This window comes from Podarcis pityusensis, assembly GCF_964106645.2.
Source record: "Podarcis pityusensis genome assembly, chromosome: 5".
NCBI lineage: Eukaryota > Metazoa > Chordata > Lepidosauria > Squamata > Lacertidae > Podarcis > Podarcis pityusensis.
The window spans coordinates 6,625,359-6,646,932 of record NC_138032.1 but is presented as its reverse complement, the minus strand read 5'-3'; the positions used below and the strand labels follow the sequence as shown (position 1 = coordinate 6,646,932).

The window sequence follows — 21,574 nt, the reverse complement described above, 5'->3', positions numbered from 1 at the left end:
TATCTAAGATTCTTGCTAAATTACTAGTAGACTTTGAAAAGCTGGTATCGCTGCATCAAGTTCATCAATTTTGTTGAATTAATTAAACTAAATGGTTTTTAAATTAAACTAAACTGATTTTTAATAAATGTGCAATAATTGTTACTATTTTGATTATTTGTCTTTCTTAGTGGCTCCACAATTCTTCCATGTTCTCACCGCCTCAAGGCAAGGAATCACACGGGTGGAAATTGTGCTGCAAACAGCAACTTTCTGTGCAGACATGCAATATATCTACATATGTACTGGTTTTGCTCCTACAATACACACTTAACTTTCAGAAGTGCTTTCTCTTGGAGAAGAATTTTTTCATACACATATGTTTGGAAAAGAAAGAGAATTAAATATATTCCAGAAGACTTTCCTTGGCTAACAGAGTGTGTGGAAACAAAATAGAAAGCACTATGGATAGAATTTCAGTATGTAGATTTTTCAGAATATTTGTGGTAAAATATTCACTAACCCAGGCTGTATCACACTAGTCGCTGGGTATTTAGTATAAAACTCTATAGTCAAGATGCACTGGCTGAGGGGCTATGAAATATGATGGAAGCCCCACTGTGCTGGTGGAACACCACTGCCATGAAATACTGGTGCTGCTTTGATACACTGGTGGGACTCTCTGCAGGGATATCCCTTCCGTGGGCACAGCTTTACTGTGGAGGTGGTTTGGGTGCAAGGAGGGCTGTGTACAGGAGGACGAGGCATGGGCAGATGGCATGAAGGCGTAAACTGGGGCAAAGCAGAGTTGCAGAACAAAAGAGACAAGTGGCCTCAGTAATGGGGTTGGGACAGGCATGCAATCCTATCTGTAGCATGCAGTTTTCTCCAGCAAAGATCCCTGGGGCAGTATTACTCATTCCCCCAAATTAGCTTTTCCATGATAAATATATGTTAGGTATGTGAAACGCACAATCAGATCTTGTAACAGTGCCTGGGGAACTCGCTGAGTGGAAGGTGCTATAGCATTGATGTTTGTGTCATCACACAAGGAGGGCCAAAGTGTTACTGGGGGTGTCCACCTCAACATCACTGCATTGGCTCTCCCCGTGCCCAAGTTGCAATGAGGGATGTCACTATCCCTGTGAAAGGTAAGCACCGCTTGTGTTTGCATGGAAGCTGGGTTTTTTGCTTTTAAGCATGCTTTCCCTCTTCTTCTTCTAGGCTGGCCTAGTTCACTCCACCCCTCTGGTAATTTGTGTTTAGATCACTCCTTCCTTCAGAGGCGTGGGAACAACTCCAATTCTTGACTACATACCAGATCTAACCTTGACATAAGCGCTAAAAGAATTAATGCAAAGTGAAATGCAGCCCAAGAACTAATTAGATACGCTGCAATAAATCTTGCCACATCTGTCTTCAGTGTGGTTTGTATAAAAGGTTGTTGGTGAATGAAAGAGACAAGTGACAATATCTTTGAAGGGAAGCAACACTCTCTTAGGAAAACTATGTTCCAATGCACACAGCTATACTAGCAAAAGAAATCCACAGAGAAAAGATAACAACAGGAGAATGGCAGGGATCTTGGAAATTTTGTTTTTTGTGCTGGTGGCTCTTCTGATTCTGCACTTCCTGAGACAGCTTTGGACACACAGACACTACCCTCCTGGACCTTTCTCACTTCCTGTCATTGGAGGCATGTGGCAGATTGGGAAAATACTTTCACCAGATACTTTCTTGAAGGTACTTCTTTCTAAATCATTTAGTAGTTGAGTAAGAAGCTGGCTTAATAGAACTGCAGATTATTTTATTTCTACAGCAACTGGTGAGTAAAGTGTTGTGTTGGTAAAACCTTCTGGAAAATGGAAGTTGTAGTGCAACTTGTCAATTGGAACAATTGTTCCTCTCTTCATCAAAACTACAGTATTCTGCAGGTATTCTGCATGCTATAGCAACTTTAATTGTACACATAGTAAATTCAATTAAGGATTTCAATGTAATAATAATAATAATAATAATAATAATAATAATAATTTATTATTTATACCCTGCTCATCTTAATCTGGCTTGGTTTCCCCAGTCACTCTGGGCAGTTTCCAACAAAATAGTAAAATATACTAAAACATCAGACATTAAAAACTTCTGGTCATTCCACATCAGTTCAATGCGGTCATGTCACCCACCGTCTTGCATTTTGATGAAACTTGGTATACACCTTTCCCTTATGGTTGAAAGAAACCCCCTTAATTTTTTTCCCTCTATCTCAAACGGTTTTACTTTTATAGCACTTCAAAGTTTCGTGAAATCTGCATTTCTGTTCCTCTTGAGATCCTTGGCCTTGTGTACATTTTATTTTTTTCCCTCCATAACCAATGATCATATCAGATAGAGGGGGGACATTTAAGGGGGTTTCTTTCAACAATAAGGGAAGGGAATACACCAAGTTTCATCAAAATCCGAGACGGTAGGTGTCAAAACCCTTGTTTTTTGCATTGATTTGATGTGGAATGACCCTTTCCCTAAACAGGGCTGCCTTCAGATGCCTTCTAAAAGTCAGATAGTTATTTATTTCCTTGACATCTGATGGGTGTTCCACAATAACTGCTTCTCGCAGTGAGGGAACTGCCAGGAGGCCCTCGGCGCTGGACTGCAGTGTCCGGGCTGAACGATGGGGGTGGAGATGCTCCTTCAGGTATACTGGGTCTGATAGATTCCGTCAAGCCTTGCGGGACCTTGCTCCCCCTGGCGACTCATTGACTGAGCTTGTTGAGGGCTGGAATACCCAGCTCCTGGCAGCCATCAATGAGATCGCACCTAAGCACCCTCTGCGACCCCGCAGAAACTGGGCTCCCTGGTTTACCGAGGAGCTCCGGAAAATGAAGCGGGACCTCAGACGGCTAGAGCGAGTATGGCGGGGTGCCCGTGACGGAGCCTCAAGAACATCTTATAGGGCTTTTATGAAAACCTACGAGATGGCAGTGAAGGCCGCTAAGAAGTCCTACTTCTCGGCCTCCTTTGCATCCGCTAGCTCTCGCCTGACGCAATTATTTAGTATAATTCAGTCTTTAACGTCCCTCGGACAGTCAAATTTAAATAACAATTTGACACACAGCTGTGAGGCATTTGCGAACTTTTTTGAGGAGAAGGTCCTGTTGCTCCGCCATGACCTCCCTGCTAATTTGGATACAATAAAGGAACTGGAGGCCCGTCGACTGTCCTCGCGTCCAGTATTGGACCACTTTGACCGGATATCCCCAGCCGATGTGGACAGACTCCTCCGAGCTGGAAAGCCCACCACTTGTCCTCTCAACCCGTGCCCGTCCTGGCTGATTAGAGCATGTCCAGACGAGGTGCGGGCCCCCCTGGGGGATATCATCAATTTGTCCCTTGGCACCAGGACATTCCCAGGGGAACTGAAGGAGGCAGTGGTGCGCCCGCTTTTAAAGAAAACATCATTAGATCCCTTAGATCTATCCAATTACCGCCCGGTTTCGAATCTTCCATTCCTGGGTAAGGTGATTGAGAGAGCGGTTGCTGAACAGCTTGGTAGGTTTCTGGATGAAACATCGGCTCTGGATCCATTCCAGTCCGGCTTCCACGCTGGTCATGGGACCGAGACGGCTCTGGTCGCCCTAACAGATGATCTCCGCAGGCAGCTGGATCGAAGCGGGTCGGGGCTGCTGATTCTTCTAGACCTGTCAGCAGCCTTCGACATGGTCGATCACGAACTCCTGGACCACCGCCTTGCCGACGTGGGGATCCAGGGCACAGTCCTTCAATGGCTGCGCTCGTTTCTCTCTGGTCGGGGACAGAGGGTGGCGCTTGGGGGGGAATTGTCATCCCGCCACTCCTTGGTGTGTGGAGTGCCCCAGGGTGTGATACTCTCCCCGATGCTTTTTAACATCTTTATGTGCCCCCTCGCCCAGTTTGTCCGGAGTTTTGGGCTGGGCTGCCATCAGTATGCTGATGACACCCAACTCTATCTGTTGATGGATGGCCATCCTGACTCGGCCCCAGACACACTGATCAGATGCTTGGAAGCTGTGGCTGGATGGTTACGTGGGAGCCGGTTGAAGTTAAATCCTTCAAAGACAGAGGTCCTCTGGCTGGGACGGGACGATATGGGATTGAGGGGGCAACTCCCATCTCTTGCGGGGGTGCAATTAGTGCCAGCACTGTCCGTTAAGAGTTTGGGTGTAATCTTCGATACCTCCCTCTCCATGGAGGCGCAGATTGCAGCTATAACAAAGGCGGCATTTTTTCATCTCCGCCAAGCTAAGCAGTTAGCTCCTTACCTCTCTCGCCCTGACCTAGCCACTGTGATCCACGCGACGGTCACCTCCAGACTGGATTATTGTAACTCGCTCTACGTGGGGCTGCCCTTGAGACTGACTCAGAAACTCCAGCGGGTGCAGAATGCCGCAGCGAGACTCCTTACGGGGTCTTCGCTGCGAGATCACATTCATCCAGTGCTGTACCAGCTGCACTGGCTCCCGGTGGAGTACAGGATCAGGTTTAAGGTGCTGGTTTTAACCTTCAAAGCCCTATACGGCCTAGGACCCTCGTACCTACGGGACCGCTTCTCCTGGTATGCTCCACAGAGGAACTTACGGTCTTCAAATAAAAACATCTTGAAGGTCCCAGGCCACAGAGAGGTTAGGCTGGCCTCAACTAGAGCCAGGGCTTTTTCGGCTGCGGCTCCAACCTGGTGGAACGCTCTGTCACAAGAGACAAGGGCCCTGCAGGACTTGACATCTTTCCGCAGGGCCTGCAAGACAGAGCTGTTCCACCAGGCCTTTGGTCAGGGCGCAGCCTGACTCCCTCCTTTGGCAATCTTTACAAAACTTTAGTTTATGGTTGCCATCAATTTTGATTTTAATTAATTTTTATAATGTTTTTATAATGTTGCACTATTTTAGTGTTGTTAGCCGCCCTGAGCCCGGCTTCGGCTGGGGAGGGCGGGATATAAATAAATTTTATTATTATTATTATTATTATTATTATTATTATTATTATTAAAGCTGTTTAGGACTTTAAAGGTCAGCACCAACACTTTGAATTTTGCTGGGAAATGGACTGGGAGCCAAGTAGGTCTTTCAAGATTTTACTTTTCTCATCATAACGAATCTTATCTGGCTTGTTTGCATCACCAATAATCATTTTTTAAATATATAATGCCAGATTGATTGGCTGTATGATTACCCTGTATTTAATTTTGGGGGAGCAAATCCATATACATTATTCAGGGATATATAAGAAAAGAAAAGAAAAACTTTTTGTATACATTATATTAGCTGCAATATTCTAAAATATGTTTGTGGTGCCAAAGATGTTGTTTTTGTTTCAAACACTCCAGGTTGTGGATAAGACGGAGTGTTTTCAGAAGTGGCAGAGAGATATCTCTAAGTTTGTCTGGCAGGGCAAAAAGCCCAGAATTAAGTTTAAGATATTAACTGATGCGAAAGAAAGAGGGGGCTTTGCCCTGCCAGACTTAAAGTTGTATTATGAGGCCGCAGCTTTCTGCTGGCTAAAAGACTGGCTACTTCTCGAAGACACTGACGTGTTGGACTTGGAAGGGTTTAACAATACTTTTGGATGGCATGCATACTTATGGTACGACAAGGTTAAAATCAATAAGGCCTTTAAGAACCATATTGTCAGAAAATCACTGTTTAATGTCTGGACAAAATATAAAGACTTGCTGGAAAATAAAACTCCAAGGTGGCTTTCACCTCTGGAAGCTAAGGCCCGAAAAAGACCCAATATGGAGGCCAAATGGCCAAAATACTGGGAAATACTAGAAAAAGATGGAGACAATTGGAAATTGCAGAGTTTGGAGAAAATGAAGGATAAAGTGCGAGACTGGTTACACTATGCTCAGATTAAAGAAGTTTTTAAAAATGACAAGAAACTAGGGTTCCAGGTGGAGAAATCGAAACTAGAAACAGAATTGTTAGAACCAAAGATTAAGGTACTTTCAAGAATGTATAACCTGCTGTTAAAATGGAATACACAAGATGAAATGGTTAAATCGGCTATGATAAGGTGGGCGCAGGACATTGGGTATAATATCATGTTTGAGGACTGGGAAAGGTTGTGGAGTACTGGGTTGAACTTTACTGCATGCAATGCTTTGAAAGAAAATGTAATGAAAATGATATATAGATGGTATATGACCCCAGTCAAACTTGCAAAAATATACCACCTGTCTGATAATAAGTGCTGGAAATGTAAAGAGAGTGAAGGAACATTCTTCCACCTCTGGTGGACCTGCCCTAAAGTGAAGGCGTTCTGGGAAATGATCTATAATGAACTGAAAAAGGTATTTAAGTATACCTTCACAAAGAAACCAGAGGCCTTTCTTTTGGGTATTGTCGGCCAAGGGGTGGCAAAGAAGGACCGGACATTTTTTATGTATGCAACAACAGCAGCAAGGATACTTCTTGCAAAGCACTGGAAAACTCAAGATCTACCCACACTGTAAGAATGGCAGATGCAACTGATAGACTATATGGAATTGGCTGAGATGACCGGCAGAATCCGAGACCTGGGAGAAGAGAGGATGGAGGAGGATTGGAAGAAATTCAAGATTTATTTACAAAAATATTGTAATTTGATTGAATGTTAAGCAGGATGCTAGATCATAAATAATTGAGCACCACTAAATTAGATGATTCAGGATGATAAGTGAGAATGAGAAAACATAAACTTTTTTGAGAATTATTAGACTATAAATAAATAGATGGGATATAAATGCAAACAAGATGATAAATTGCTGATAAAAATTTATTACGATGAAAGTGGGAGCGGGAGATGCGAGGGAGTCCAAAGAAGATGTGAAATTATGTTAGAACATATGTTATTTTGTTTATTAAGTTTATTTGTATTGTAAACCCTAATAAATATTTATAAAAAATAAAAAAATAAAATATGTTTGTGAATTACTTTTTTTACATATGGGATGACTTTATATTTGACTATAAATTTAATATTCTATATCTGTATATGTATATTTTATATACCGCATTTACTTGACTGTAATGCATACCTTTTTTGGCCAAATTACGTCATGAAAATTAGGGTGCGCATTAGATTTGATGGCACATTTACATTCACCAGCAAATACTTTTTTGGTTTCAAGGTTTTGAAAATTGAGGTGTGCATACTGTATTTATATGTAAATGTCTCCCATAAAACAAAATGATTTCTATTAACTAATATATTGTTATAAGTAGAGTGGGGAGATCTTCCATTAAACCCAAGAAATTAATGAATGTCGGAATCTAGCTAATATTGGGGATATGAATGCAAAACACAACCTGCAGAACTGTGCCACACAAGGAATCCCTGGGCTTGCTTATGGAAACCAGCTTGACCAGGGCTAGTTAAGAACAAAAACAAAGGTGTGGATGGCTTGTGATTAGCACATCAAAGGAAGGTTCTCAGGTCTATGATCACAGGCTGGCCTCACAGGAGAAATGTTGCTCTAAAAAACTAGGCTTGGGATAGCAGATGGATGGGGAGGAGTTGCTTGGAGCAAAGGTGTGTTAGGAAGAAGGAGGAGAACAAAGACAGTACCTTGGACGAGAGCCTTGGACTATAGTGCTACACTGCTGCGGGGAACAAGCCACCCCAGAGACGACCATCCTGTAAGATCTGGACTCCCACAATTCAAATTCAGTTGCAAATATGCGAATAAATCATTTTTCTTAAAGCTACAACAGTTTCCACTACATCCTGATTCTCAAAGTAGCACAGACCCTGTGGGAGTGCCTGGAACCTCCTTGGAATTTTGCCACAGCAGCTTGGCAGAGATTGGAGGTGGCCCCCAACCTTTTAACAATAGAAAGAATTATAAGGGCTATTAGAAACCCACCCTGGATTGAGAAAATCTAAACAACTATTAGCCAGTTTTGAGTCTGAGCACTGCCAGGGCCACTGCTGCACAGAAAAGCACCTGAGAGCTGCTGCAGCCACCACCACCTAACCGGGTGTCTTGTGAGCAGGACCTATCACAGGGGAGGAGGGTCAACTCCTGCCTGAGTATCACTCCTTCAGGGATGTGTTCTGCAAGGAGGCAGCAAAGTTGCCATGGCACCAGCTATATTGCTGTGTGATTGAGCTATTCCTGGGGCCACCCTTCCCTTGGAGCTACCTCTACCCAACATCTGAGGCTGAGCTTACAGTTCTGTAGTAGTTCCTGGATAATGATTTGGCAACAGGCTTGTTGCAGTCATTGAAGATGCTGGATGGTGCCCCAGTAGTGTTTGTCAAGAAGAAGTGGGCAGTGGAGCTGAAGGTAAAAAGAGGTAAAGGATCCCTGGATGGTTGAGTCCAGTCAAAGGCGACTATGGGGTTGCGGCGCTCATCTCGCTTTCAGGTTGAGGGAGCCGTGACGGAAGCCAGAGAGCACGGAAACACCGTTTACCTTCCCATCACAGTGGTACCCATTTATCTACTTGTACTGGTGTGCTTTCAAACTGCTAAATTGGCAGAAGCTGGGACAAAGCAATGGGAGCTCATCACCAACCTTCCAATCAGCAAGCCCAAGATACTCAGTGGTTTAGACCACAGCACCAACCGCGTCCCTTTAGTGGAGCTGAAACCTTGCTTGGATTATAGAAACCTCAACCTGATCAAATCCCCACTTGGTACCCATTGCCTCTCTGAACGGTTTTCCTTTGCCCCACTCCTTTCCCATGGAAGACTCATTCTTTAGTGCTAAATCGGAGCAAATGTCAATCTGAATAAAATCTGAACTTCTGTTTGTTCTGACTGAGCACTAAAGAGTGGTTTTCCTTGCGGGGGGGCAGCAGAACAAGATTTAGTGTGGGTAAGTCCTCAGTCTCACAACAACTGGACAGCCTTGAAATACACTCTGTTGTGGCGAAGAAGAAGCCTTTGCCAGCTCACTGAATGCCTGTCACAGTGGCAATGGGCTATAGTCACAAAAGCTTGTAATAATCTGCTATATTTTAACATGACAGTTCTCTTTTCTACTTTGATTCTAATGGCAGCTGGCTAAGCAATATGGAGACATTTACACTATATGGCTTGGACATTATCCTATGGTAGTACTGTCTGGATTCCAAATGGTGAAAGAAGGCCTTACAAACTCACCAGAAGTCTTGTCTGAACGACCGGTGTCCCATTTCCTGAAAGCTGCATTTAAAAAAAAGGGTAAGTTGTTGAGAAGGCTGATGGGTTTTGCTGGCCCTATCTCCAGAGAAGAGTATAAAATCGAACTCTGACTATGCCCATCATCTGAATCTCTTTCCAACAGCAGAGGTCTTCAAAGAAGTCATTGCACTGCATTTACCAGCTTGGTCATTAGGCATTAAGATTGTCACAAAATCTGGTTCATAGGCTAGGCTCTTGCGCAAAACTCAGAAGTCAACAAAGGTGATGTGAGCTTATGATAACACTTTTTGTGGGAGTCTTGGGAAGGTACTGAAAGAGGAAGTCTTGCTGATTTGTGAGGCGTTCATAAAGTAAAGGAAGGATTGAACTCTGATTAATAAGAATACACACAGAGGCTTGAACCAGCAAGACTCTGGGAAGGGTGCATATAATAATCTCTCTCTGTGCCTCCCTCCGCAGCCCCCGGCCCAGGATGACCCAGGAGCCTGCCTGGCGAGCAACTGGGCTGTGTACGTGACTTGTGAAGAGAGAGAAATGGGCAGTAGAGGAAATGGCCAGAGATGCAGAGGGTTGTGGGATTTGGTCAGAAATTATTGTCAATGTATCAAACCCAGTCAACACAATGCATTCATCATGGACACAATGGCTTGATGCATATTTTATAATTCCTCATAGTAATCCCACCTGTTCACTACAGATTTGACAGGAAGAACTGACTCTTCCGTGCATGAGAAGTAGAGTGAAGGAATTTAGTGGTGAATATCTTCTGATTTCATTAATCCTGTGATGCCTCCCCAATGCTACATGATTGCTGTCCAGAGGGACTAAAGTGCAAAAAAGTGGAACCAAAATAAACCAGAACAAAAAAATTATAGGATTTCAGCAGAAAGTTATAGGATATGCACTTATTGGAAATGAAGCAGTCTCTTCTTTTTATGTTTAGGTTTTTTCTTTATTGATTTGGCTTTTTATGAACCTTTTTTTTATAGTTTTCTATAAGTATTACTTATATGCAGGAATTAATATTTGAAAATATATATCTGTGATAAAGGAGGACGTTTACAGAGAACTGAGGATTAGAAAAAGAAGGGATCTGTGGAAGACAAATCAGAGAGGGTTTTCTCAGGGTGTGAAGCTGAGGAACGGGGAGACCTCCCAGGTGGGAGATGGGGGGAATCAACTCTCGGTATTCTTTTCTTGAGATGTTGCCTTTTCTTATCTTTCTATAAAAGAGTTTGGATTTTACTGCTTAATATGTTAAAACTTTTAATAAAACTCTATTAAAAGAAAAGGAAATGAAGCAGTGTGACCACCTCAATAACATAACAATCACAAATAATCATGAATGCACAATTAAAAGGATATCTGGAAGGATCCTGTGTGTTATAATGAAATAAGTTCCAGTGCTTGAAGACAAGAGGGAGTGATGGCCTCATAGGCATTTTCTGAAGGGTACAGTGCTGGTGAATATCACTGTACTAGACAGATTCTGTGCCAGTCTTGCAGTTCTTAGGCTGTGAAAGAAATACACAGGTATTATCTGCACTAAATTTGGTCTCATCTTGGTTGACTGACAATTTTAAAAATATGGCATTTTTGTGAGTAATGTTTTCTCATGGATTCCTTCCTGTTTTAGGTTTGGTCTTTTCAAATGGTCACACCTGGAAGCAGCAGAGACGGTTCAGTGTCATTACTTTGCGGAAGCTGGGTCTGGGGAAGAGAGGCATGGAGTTCCAAATACAAGAGGAAGCCCATCGTCTTGTAGAGGTCTTTGCACATGCAAAAGGTATGTGATATTACTGTATTTACATGAATCTAATGCACCCTCCAATCTAATGAACACCTCAGTTTTCAAAACCCTGAAACCAAAAAAAAAATTGCTGGCAAATGCAAATGCGCCATCAAATCTAATGTGCACCCTAATTTTCACACTGTAATTTGGCCAAAAAAGGTGCACATTACTTTCGCGTAAATATGGTAAGTAATGATGCTGATACCTATCCCAGTTTGCAGTGATCTTTATGCACAATCTCTGCACATTTTGGAATGGAATTTTATACGTTTTCACTTTTATTCAAATATTTTTAAAATAGCAATTGATCTTAGCAGCTTTCCGAGATATAAATGTAAATGATTTCATTTGCAGGGCAACCACATGATTTTTCCCTCCCCATCACTAATGCAGTGTCCAGCTTGATATGTGTTTTGGCTTTTGGATACCGATTTTCTCTTGAAGATGAAAAATTCCAAAAATTGATCGATGCCGTTGATTGCATCTTGAAAGATTCAAATAACTTACTTCACCTGGTGAGTAGACTTTTGATTCCCAGAGGCCCTAACTCAAATAAGCATTTGCAGAACATTATGGCAGTACTCCTAAATCTTAGGGCTCATCTACACTTCCATTTGTCCTGCAGGTTTCTCCCCCTGAAAAACCTGCTGTTCACCACTGAATTGGAACAAATGTCAGTTGCTTTTTCTGTGAGTTGTTGTTCCAATTCATTGATAAACAGTGGGTTTTCCTGGGGAAAGTGGCAGGAAAATGAAAAACCGTTTGGATCTGTGTCTAGAAAGCAGGACACAAGCAGAAGTGTGCTTGAGCCCTCAGAGTACTCGATTCATTGGAGGGATATGTGAATTTAAATCCGGGTTGGATGCCTCCTTCCAGCAACTTCTGCAGCCAAGCTGATACCAAGGAAGGAAAGTCCACAACCTCCTGAGGGAGTCTATTCCACTGTCAAACAGCTCTTACTGTCAGAAAGTTCTTCCTGATGTTCAGTCAGAATCTCCTTTCTTGAAAATTGAAGCCTTTGGTTCAAGTCCTACCCTTTGCAGCAGGGTATAATAATAATAATAATAATAATAATAATAATAATAATATAATAATAATAACAATAATAATCGTTATTTTTTTAGAAAAAAAGGTGCCACAACTCACCATTAACGCCTCCCTTGTTTTCTTATAATGGCAATGGTGCCAAGCTAAGAGGTGCCGGAACTGAGATCTAGTGAGTTTCAGCTGAACCTGATTATTATTATTATTATAGGAGAAAACAAGCTGGCTCCATTTTCTTTGTGACAGCTACAAATCCACCTGTTGCCTCATTCAACCCATGTTTTATGAGTTTTGTCGCAAGAATATCATGGGTGACTTTGTCAAAAGCCTTACTGAAATCAAGATACACTATAACCACAACATTCCCCTGATTCACCAAGCTTGTAACTCCATCAAAAAGAGAAATGAGATTCATCTGGCATGGCTTACTTTTGAGAAACCCATGCTGGGTCTTAGTAATCACAGCATCCTTTACTAAGTGCTCACAGACCGACTGCTGAATGAATGAATGCTGCACTAAACTCTTTGCAACAAAAATGAACCAAAATGTGAAAATAATTCACCTTAGCACTGTGTCCTTAAGCTTTGATAGTTCACATAAATTTAATACATATATACCTCACTTTTCTCTAAAGTATTCAAAGAGGCTAAAGAGAAACCAGGAATGAACAAAAAAACCCCACAAAAATTCAGAAGCAATATAATCATAACTTCAACACCTTTTAAAAACTTATTAAAATAATATGTAGCAGAATCAGAACAGACAGGTTAGTTAAGTTCAGAACACAGCAGCATCTATCCATCAACAGATCATCTTCAGAACCATGTTTATTCACTTAAACAGAAAAGTTTAGGAGGAACTACCTAGAAAGGGTATTTCATGTTTTTGCTGCCACTATGGGAAATTCTCCAAGAATTCTGCCAGCTGCTCTATTTCTAATGGTGATGGGACCCAGAGCAGGGCTCAGAGATGGAAGTTGTGGTTCTGAAAGGAGAATACAGCTTTAGGGACCCTGGTCCTGGGTCATGAAGGGCTTAAAAATACGTAAGAATGGTGTAAAATGAATGTTATATGAACTGACTGCTGGCAGCTGCATTTTTGTACTGGTTAAACATCCCAACCTATCTTCTAGTGCGGTCCTATTTAGTATGCCCAATTCACTGCCTGCTGAAGTGATGTAAAAGCACTCTGCCACCTGCCACCCGGGAGTAACTCTGGGTCAAAGAGCGCCCACAGACATTTAGCCACAGCCTCAATAATAATCCAGGCCATGATGCTGAAGTGCCAGTCCAAATGAGTTTGTTGATAGACCTTGTTACCAAACCAATTTGTGGTAGTGACTTGTGGTTTTTGCTTTCTCCTCCTCTGCAGCTGTATGAAGTCTTCCCATGGCTCATGAAACATTTCCCAGGGCCTCATAGGAAGTTATTTGCCTCCACATACTTGGTACTTTCATTTGCAAAGGAGGAGTTAGAAAGGCACAAAGAGCAACGAAAGGATGAGCCACAGGATTTCATTGATTTCTATCTACTTCAGATGGAGAAAGTAAGCATCTTCTGTCAACTCCAGGCACTTGGGGCCTGTCCACACTACAATGTGTGTTTGTGTCTGAGTTCCCACTTACTTTGTGTAGTCCAGATGAAGTTACCCTCAAACAGCACCTGTCTTGATTCTTTCCCTCTGTAAATTTGGGTGTACCTAATACAGGGATAATTCAATATACAGTTGTACCGTGGTTCCCAAAGGGAATCCATTCCGGAAGTCTATTCGACTTCCAAAACGTTTGAAAACCAAGGTGCAGCTTCTGACTGGCTGCAGGAACTTTCAGATTTGCAGCATTTGGGAGCCAAGACATTCGAGCCATAAGGCGTTCGACAACTAAGGTACGACTGTATTGGGGGAAATTGGACTTTAAATTGCTTCATTTGGGGTAATAGATGATTTATTGTGGTGGTTTTGGTTGGGTGGATCAATAATCACTTTTTGCTGCTCAGAGTGGGCGGGGTATAAATAATAGATGATGATGATGGTGATGATGATGATGATGATGTCCTTTCAGCCTCCTTTTCTACTCTAGCCAGCTTGATTTCATTTTGGGGTGGGGTAGGGTGGTCAGACAACAAAGCCACAGAGCCATTCAGAAGTGTAGAAAGTCCCTGATCTGCTCTGAGATGCCTTGTTAGTGGTGTGATCTGATTCAGAAAAACATTTCCAAGATCACCCCAGTTCACCTTGTAATTTCAGGTACACAAACAGACAGTGCAAACCACTATTAAATAAGTTTGGGAGAGCATACCCATAAACTTGCACTGGATTTGTGCAGATGATGCCACTGTTTTTGCACCATCACCCCAATTTTTTTTTGGAAAGCTGACTTGGAAAGGGCTGTGGTTTCTTTTTATTATCTCTTATTCTGCATGTCTTCAGAAGGGTGTTGGAGAGATCCTTTCTTACTCCAGTCTATGACTGTCCAAGTATCTTCCTGCACACTCAGCTGTAAAACATATTATTAGGTGTTGTGATAGGAAGACACCCCCCACCCCAAGGTCAGATAGATTTTGTGTGGCCTGTAAATAATTCCAACATTTCACTTTTTCCATTATCGTCAATAGAGCAAGGATGACCCCAACTCTACCTATGATGAAGACAACCTGGCAGAGTGTGTTCTTGACCTCTTTATCGCAGGGACAGAGACGACTGCTGCTACTCTGCAATGGGGACTGCTCCTCATGGTGTCTTATCCAGATGTTCAAGGTGAGGGAGAACTTTGCAATGGAAGCAAGCACCTCTCTGGATCCCTGTAGGGAAGAGCTTAGATTTATTGCTTTTTTAGTAGCAGGTTGCGATTCTTCCAAGGTGTCATAATGGGTGGATGACAAATATATGTTCAGAGCACAATTATTTTCTCAAGAACAACCAGAATGCCCCATGATCAGCTTGGGGGAATCTGTACCCAGTTCTCCCCAGTAAAAATGCAACAAATTATCCACCAAATCACAAAGTTCCCACAGTGGCCAACCAGGTGCGTATGGGAAGCTTGTGAACAGGACCAGATTGGAACAGTATTCTCTGTACTTGTGATTCCCACCAACTGGTATTTACAGACATACTGTATTTTTTGCCCCATAGGGCGCACCGGCCCATAGGACGCACCTAGTTGTTTTTTTTGGGGGGGGGGGGGAATAAAGAAAATAATTTTTATTTTCCCTCCAGGTGCAGGGCTGGGGCGGGGGAAGCCCGAGCTTCCCCCGACCCCAGCCCCCAGAACACGGGACTCCTGCCGGGCTCCCACGCCTTGCGGATATCTGCCTGAAGCCCAAACCAGGTCGGGGAACAGCGGGATGGCGGCGCTCTGCCTCCCCGCTGTCCCCTGAGCTTGTGGGGCTGGCGGCAGGGAGAAGCACGCTTCTCCCCACTGCCAGCCTCCAAACCAGGTCGGGGAACCGAAGCCCGGGGCGCACTGTGCAGCGCGCCCCAGGCTTTGAGATGCAGGCTGCTATCCGCAAGCCTAGGGAGCCTGACGGGAACTCCCGCAGGCTCCCAAGGCTTGCGGAGAGCTTCCTGAAGCCTGGAGAGCAAGAGGGGTCGGTGCGCCGACCCCTCTCGCTCTCCAGGCTTCAGCTAAAGCCTGCATTCGCCCCATAGGACGCACACACATTTCCCCTTCATTTTTGGAAGGGAAAAAGTGCGTCCTATAGGGCAAAAAATACGGTACTACTTTTTACACTGGAGGGATGAGGGAGAACATATCCATAATGTTTATGAGTCATTGATAGCCTTATCCTCTAAAAAATCATCAAATCCGATTCTAAAGCCATTCAAGTGAGTGGGCATCACATCTTGTGGGAATAAATTCCAGAATTTAACTCTGTGCTATAGGAAGAAGACCTGGGACGCGGGTGGCGCTGTGGGTTAAACCACAGAACCTAGGACTTGCTGTTCAGAAGGTCGCGGTTCGAATCCCCGCAACGGGGTGAGCTCCCGTTGCTCGGTCCCTGCTCATGTCAACCCAGCAGTTCAAAAGCACATCAAAGTGCAAGTAGATAAATAGGTACCGCTCCAGCGGGAAGGTAAACCGTGTTTCCATGCGCTGCTCTGGTTCGTCAGAAGCAGCTTAGTCATGCTGGCCACATGACCCGGAAGCTGTACGCCGGCTCCCTTGGTCAATAAAGCGAGATGAGCGCCGCAACCCCAGAGTCGGCCACGACTGGACCTAATGGTCAGGGATCCCTTTACCTTATATGAAGAAGTACTTTCCTTACCCTTTCCTGAATCTTCCAACGGCAGCCACAGGTATTTGCCTTGGGGTATGGCTGAGCATGGCACAGTGTGGGTCGCCACTGTGGCCAAGCAACCACTTTGCCAGGAGGAAGACAGGGGGAAATGGGCAGCCATAGAATTGTGCTAACTAGCCTCCATGCACTGGCTGCAATCCTGTTTTGTGTGGGAGAGAAGCCAGGCACTGAGTTTCAGTAAGGGCAGAACTGAGTGGGTGAAAGAAACATTTGATCTGGCTCCTGGTGAAATAGTCTTCCCAGAGAGTAAGGAACTCCCCTCTGAATTTGTGGAAACATGAGAAACTGGCTGCTGCTGAGTCAGGGCCAGGGTCCGTCCAGCTCAGTATTGCCTACACTGGCTGCCATCAGCTCTCCGGGGTTTCAGGGAAGGAACATTCCCAGCCCTACCTGGAGATTCTGGGAATTGAATCACGGACCTTCTGCATGCAAAGCAGATGTTCTACCACAGAGCAATAGACCTTTTCCACATGCAGCTGCATTCAAGGTATTTAATTGTTAACTTCTTATTTTCAGGGTGCCGCCAGCATATACCAATGAGCCTCACTTAATATACTGGGGTCTTTTCACCCCACCCTATACAGTCTAGTTGCTGTGTGTTTCTCAGATTAAAACTAGTGGATTTTAAAATATGGTAAAGCTTCATTTCCCACTTTTTCCTGCAGATAAAGTCTACAAGGAGATGGAAGATGTTTTAGGTTCCTCCCTTCCCATTTGCTATGAAGATCGAAAGAAACTGCCTTACACCAACGCGGTGATGCATGAAATTTTGCGTGCAAAATATCCCTTATTATTTGGGATTCCCAGGCGAAGTGCAAAGGATATGGAAATGCATGGTTTTCACATTCCAAAGGTACAGGATATAGATAAGGCAACAGCTGTATATTTTGAAAGCAAAGAGCACCTGATAGTGGCACTTTAAATGCACACATGTAGCACAAAATCTGAGGGAGAAGGATCTCCCCTCTCTCGAAAAAAAAAAATCTGAAGATTAATAACCTGAAAGTTAAAAAATTCTATTATGACAAATACAAGGAACAGACTATTGCATAAGTGATCTGGAATGAGAGGATGAACCCCAAACACATAACAAGTTTTATCAAGATACATATAATCATAGAATTGTAGAGTTGGAAGGGACGCTGAGGGTCATCTAGTCCAACTCCTTGCAACACAGGAATCTCAACTACAACATCCATAACAGATGGTCATCTAACCTCCAAAGGCATAAAAACTTGCAAGGAAAGTATCCAGTACAAGAATCCCTTGACCTGCTTTCCTATAATTTGGCTTTTTCCACCTGTGAGGGATTAGCAATGCATGCCAATCTCATTCACTTCTGTCAAAAGGGAAAGAAAAGTTATATACCGTATTTTTTGCTCTATAAGACTCACTTTTTCCCTCCTAAAAAGTAAGGGGAAATGTGTGTGCGTCTTATAGAGCGAATGCAGGCTGCACAGCCATCCCAGAAGCCAGAACAGCAAGAGGGATTGCTGCTTTCACTGTGCAGTGATCCCTCTTGCTGTTCTGGCTTCTGAGATTCAGAATATTTTTTTTCTTGTTTTCCTCCTCCAAAAACTAGGTGCGTCTTGTGGTCTGGTGCGTCTTATAGAGCGAAAAATACGGTAATTCCCAACAACAAATTGAAGCAGAAGGAGAGCAGACTCAAACACGCCCTGTGTGGTTTTTTTTAAATGATATTTATTGATTTTTTTTAAATTACACAAAAAAAAGACAAGACAGAAAAATAAAAATAAAAATAAAACCATCATTCTCAAATTCTCCCCTTTCAATACCTTCTTTCTTTGACCTCCTCCTCCTCCCTTTTCTTGTATCCTGATTAATAATAATAGCAGCAAATCCTTTCCATAATTCATAGTATTCTGTCATTACATTACCTTAATCTATTTTCATCTTATCTTATAGAAAACCTTAAAGTTTAAAACTTAAATCTTATTTTTACCAACTTCTCCTAACCATAACATTCTTCCCAAATTCTTTAGACATTTTTACAAGAGCCAAGTAATTTCATTTCAACATTTTTCTAGCATTCATCAATTTTATAGAACAATCCTAATGATAATAATAAAAAAGAAATAAACAATCCAATCTTCATCCAGCGTCCCTTCCTCCTGGTCCCGGGTTTTGTCAGTCCTTTTTATCCTATTAATCTAGCACATTAACCTGGCAATCTTATATCCGAGGCCCTCAAGTCTCTTCCATGGAAGAGACAAACACGCCCTGTGTTGAACTCAGCAGCCTCTGATGTGCCTTGGGCTGGCACACACTATATTCTGATGCACCAAATCAGAATTAGAATTATATATTGTGATTATTGTACACCATAAATATAGACTGTATCTTGGTATGTTAGAAATGTGTTAAGATTGATTACTGGGGCAGTGAATGGCAAAACTGTTTTGTGCTGGTCCAGATGCATTCTGAGCCAACTGTTTCTTCTTTTCAGAGGACACATGTTATTACAGATCTGAACTCTGTTCTTGTCGATCCCACACGATGGGAAACACCTGAAGAGTTCAACCCGCACCATTTTTTGGACACGGATGGAAATTTTAGGTCTAGAGAAGAATACCTGCCATTTGGAGCAGGTAAACGTAGAAATAATCATGGACACATTTAGTAGCTTGTTTCAAACAAGTGAATGGTCAAAGGTGATTAAACAGAGGGAGGGCCATGAATGGATCCCCTGTGGTTTAAAAATCAGGTTGGAGTGATAGTGTTGAGAGAGCAATGAATTTAACATTCTTCTTCCACACCATTTTCCAATCTGAATTCTCCCTCCATAGAGTAGGGGGTATCTCTCCAGATGTTGTTGGGCTACAACGTCCCTCATCCATGACTCTTGCCCATGCTGGCTGGAGCTGATAGGAGTTGTAGTGGCACTTGGAGGGTAACACATTGGCTATCCCTGCTTTGGCGCAAACAGCATCTCTGGAAGAGCAATTTAGTTTAGGGAAATGGTTTAAGAGGGGAAGGGTTAAAATCTTCACTCTCCTAGAATTAAAGCCCCAATCAGAATTGGGGGATCCAGTGGCTATATATATTTATCTATCACAGTTTTCTTCCTTTTTTATTTACAAAATTATATGCTGAAAGTTTCATAACATTCCAAAAAATATTAACATAAAATGATGAATTAGTTATAAACTGTAACTCTGTTGTAAATTGCATCCACTTCCATGTACAAAATATTTTTTTCTCTATGGCTGCTGCAGGAGGTGAGCCCAGAACAACCAGCTGCTCCAGCCTCTTCTTGCTCTCTTTCCATCTCTCTCTCTCCATTTCTTCTTTTTGTTGTAAGGAGCATCGCACCCTATAGTCACCTTTGACCGGATCTCCATCATGAGATCCAGTGTGGTGTAGTGGTTAAGAGCGGTAGTCACGTAATCTGGGGAACTGGGTTCGCGTCTCCGCTCCTCCACATGCAGCTGCTGGGTGACCTTGGGCCAGTCACACTTCTTTGAAGTCTCTCAGCCCCACTCACCTCACAGAGTGTTTGTTGTGGGGGAGGAAGGGAAAGGAGATTGTTAGCCGCTTTGAGACTCCTGAAGGGGAGTGAAAGGCGGGATATCAAATCCAAACTCCTCCTCCTCTTCTTCTTCTTCTTCTTCTTCTTCTTCTTCTTCTTCCATCACTGTGGCAGCTGCCTCTATTGGCCACCAGGTGTCTCCTCTGAGATGTTGGGGATTCACCCACAGGCAATGTGTGCACTTTGATTATTCCTTCCCTTAAGCCAGGGGTCGGCAAGGTTTACCGGCCATGAGCCGGATCACTCCCACGGAGATCGTCTGTGGGCCGGACTGGCGCAGCGCGACACCGGAAATCGTGTCTGCGCATGCCCAGACGCCAAAAATCACACCTGCGCAGAAGCAATTTTCGGCATCTGGACATGCGCAGACACGATTTCCAGTATCTGCACATGCGCAGACACAATTTCTGGTGCCAGGCATGTCCCTGTGCCGTGCTGCACTGGTTTAGTGCAGTGCGCGGGGGACTCGTTGAGCGGATGGCTTGGTTCAGGGGCAGCTCGTAGGATGGTAAAGTGGTCTTCATGGGCCGCACATTGCTGACCCCTGCCTTAAGCTGTTCTGGCAGTAGTTGGACCTGCTTTCCCAAAGTAATACATATAGTGATACAGCCATGACCTGTATGCTCCATATCCAAATTCTCACTCTTCTTTCAAGTTTAGTCTTCCTTTGGGAACTACAGCCACTCAAGGTCAGCTTCCAGTATTTCCTGGAGCAAAGCCAGGATCCTTAGGATGTCAACCCAGAGGATTCAAGGGAGATACTTTGGGAGTAGCTGTTTTCCAGCTTTTTGTTGTTGTTGTTGTTGTTGTGGCTAAAACTACCAGCTGAGCAAACCAGATGAACTGGAGAATACATGGAGTTGGTTATGTCTCACTTGCTGCTTCCCCCTACTTTCTTCTGCAGGGGCTCGAGCCTGTGTGGGAGAGCAGATGGCCAAGATGGAGATATTCATCTTCCTAACCACCCTGTTGAGGGCATTCCGCTTCCAGCTGCCAGAAGGAGTGAAAGAACTCAATAAAAGGCCTGTTTTGGGGCTGACATTGCATCCCCACCCTCACAAACTCTGTGCTATTCCCCGCTGCAGTGCATCAGGAAGCATATAAAAATAATTACCGTGGTTTATTTATTTATTGCCATAAATTTCTCCATTGTTATTATTTTTCTTTTTTTTTTAATAAATATTTATTAGGGTTTAAAATACAAATAGATATAATAAACAATATAGCATATGTCTTAACATATTTTCACATCTTCTTTGGACTCCCTCACATCTCCCGCTCCCACTTTCATCGTTATAACTTTTTGCCAGCAATTTATCATCTTGTTTGCATTCTTATGTCCCAACCATTATTATTATTTTTCACTTTGACTGACATTCTGTCCTTGGCTTTCTCAGTTCTACTATCATTGGACCAATTAAAATATCCCTCATTTGTTGCAGGGGCAGAGTTGGTAATCTTTGATAATATGGCACTCTGAGCTAGGCCAAAATTTGGCACCCCCAAACAGATATTCTCAGTTATGTGTCTTCCCAATTTTGTGCCCCCTCGGCTCAGTGCCCTGTGGAGGGGAACCTCCCATGCCCTTTGCAGTTTCTGTGCTCAGGACTGAATTCTATATCTGAACTTAGGTATTTTTACCCTATTCCATTCAAAGGTGAAAAGGAGGCTCATTTGTTGAATCTGCTCTTTTTCAGCTTATGGAGTCATTGTATTTTCTTTGTTAAGTGCTGAATTGGACATTTAAAAGGGAGAATTGCATGCTGAGATGG

General features: G+C 43.2%; 1 protein-coding gene across 2 annotated transcripts; it reads left to right on the top strand.

Moving 5' to 3' along the window:
- The first annotated feature begins 1,431 nt into the window (after positions 1-1,431).
- On the top strand, positions 1,432-20,960 carry LOC308478391 (cytochrome P450 2J4-like). Of its 2 annotated transcripts, XM_081008078.1 has the most exons (9): positions 1,432-1,722; positions 8,997-9,159; positions 10,757-10,906; positions 11,267-11,427; positions 13,329-13,502; positions 14,570-14,711; positions 16,918-17,105; positions 18,720-18,861; positions 20,707-20,960. In XM_081008078.1, exons 1-9 carry the CDS (start codon positions 1,552-1,554, stop codon positions 20,904-20,906), a joined length of 1,491 nt encoding a protein of 496 aa, XP_080864204.1. In that variant the 5' UTR covers positions 1,432-1,551; the 3' UTR covers positions 20,907-20,960. The 2 variants fall into 2 exon arrangements, with proteins under 2 accessions (XP_080864204.1, XP_080864205.1); XM_081008079.1 differs by lacking the exon at positions 18,720-18,861.
- The last annotated feature ends 614 nt before the right edge of the window (positions 20,961-21,574 follow it).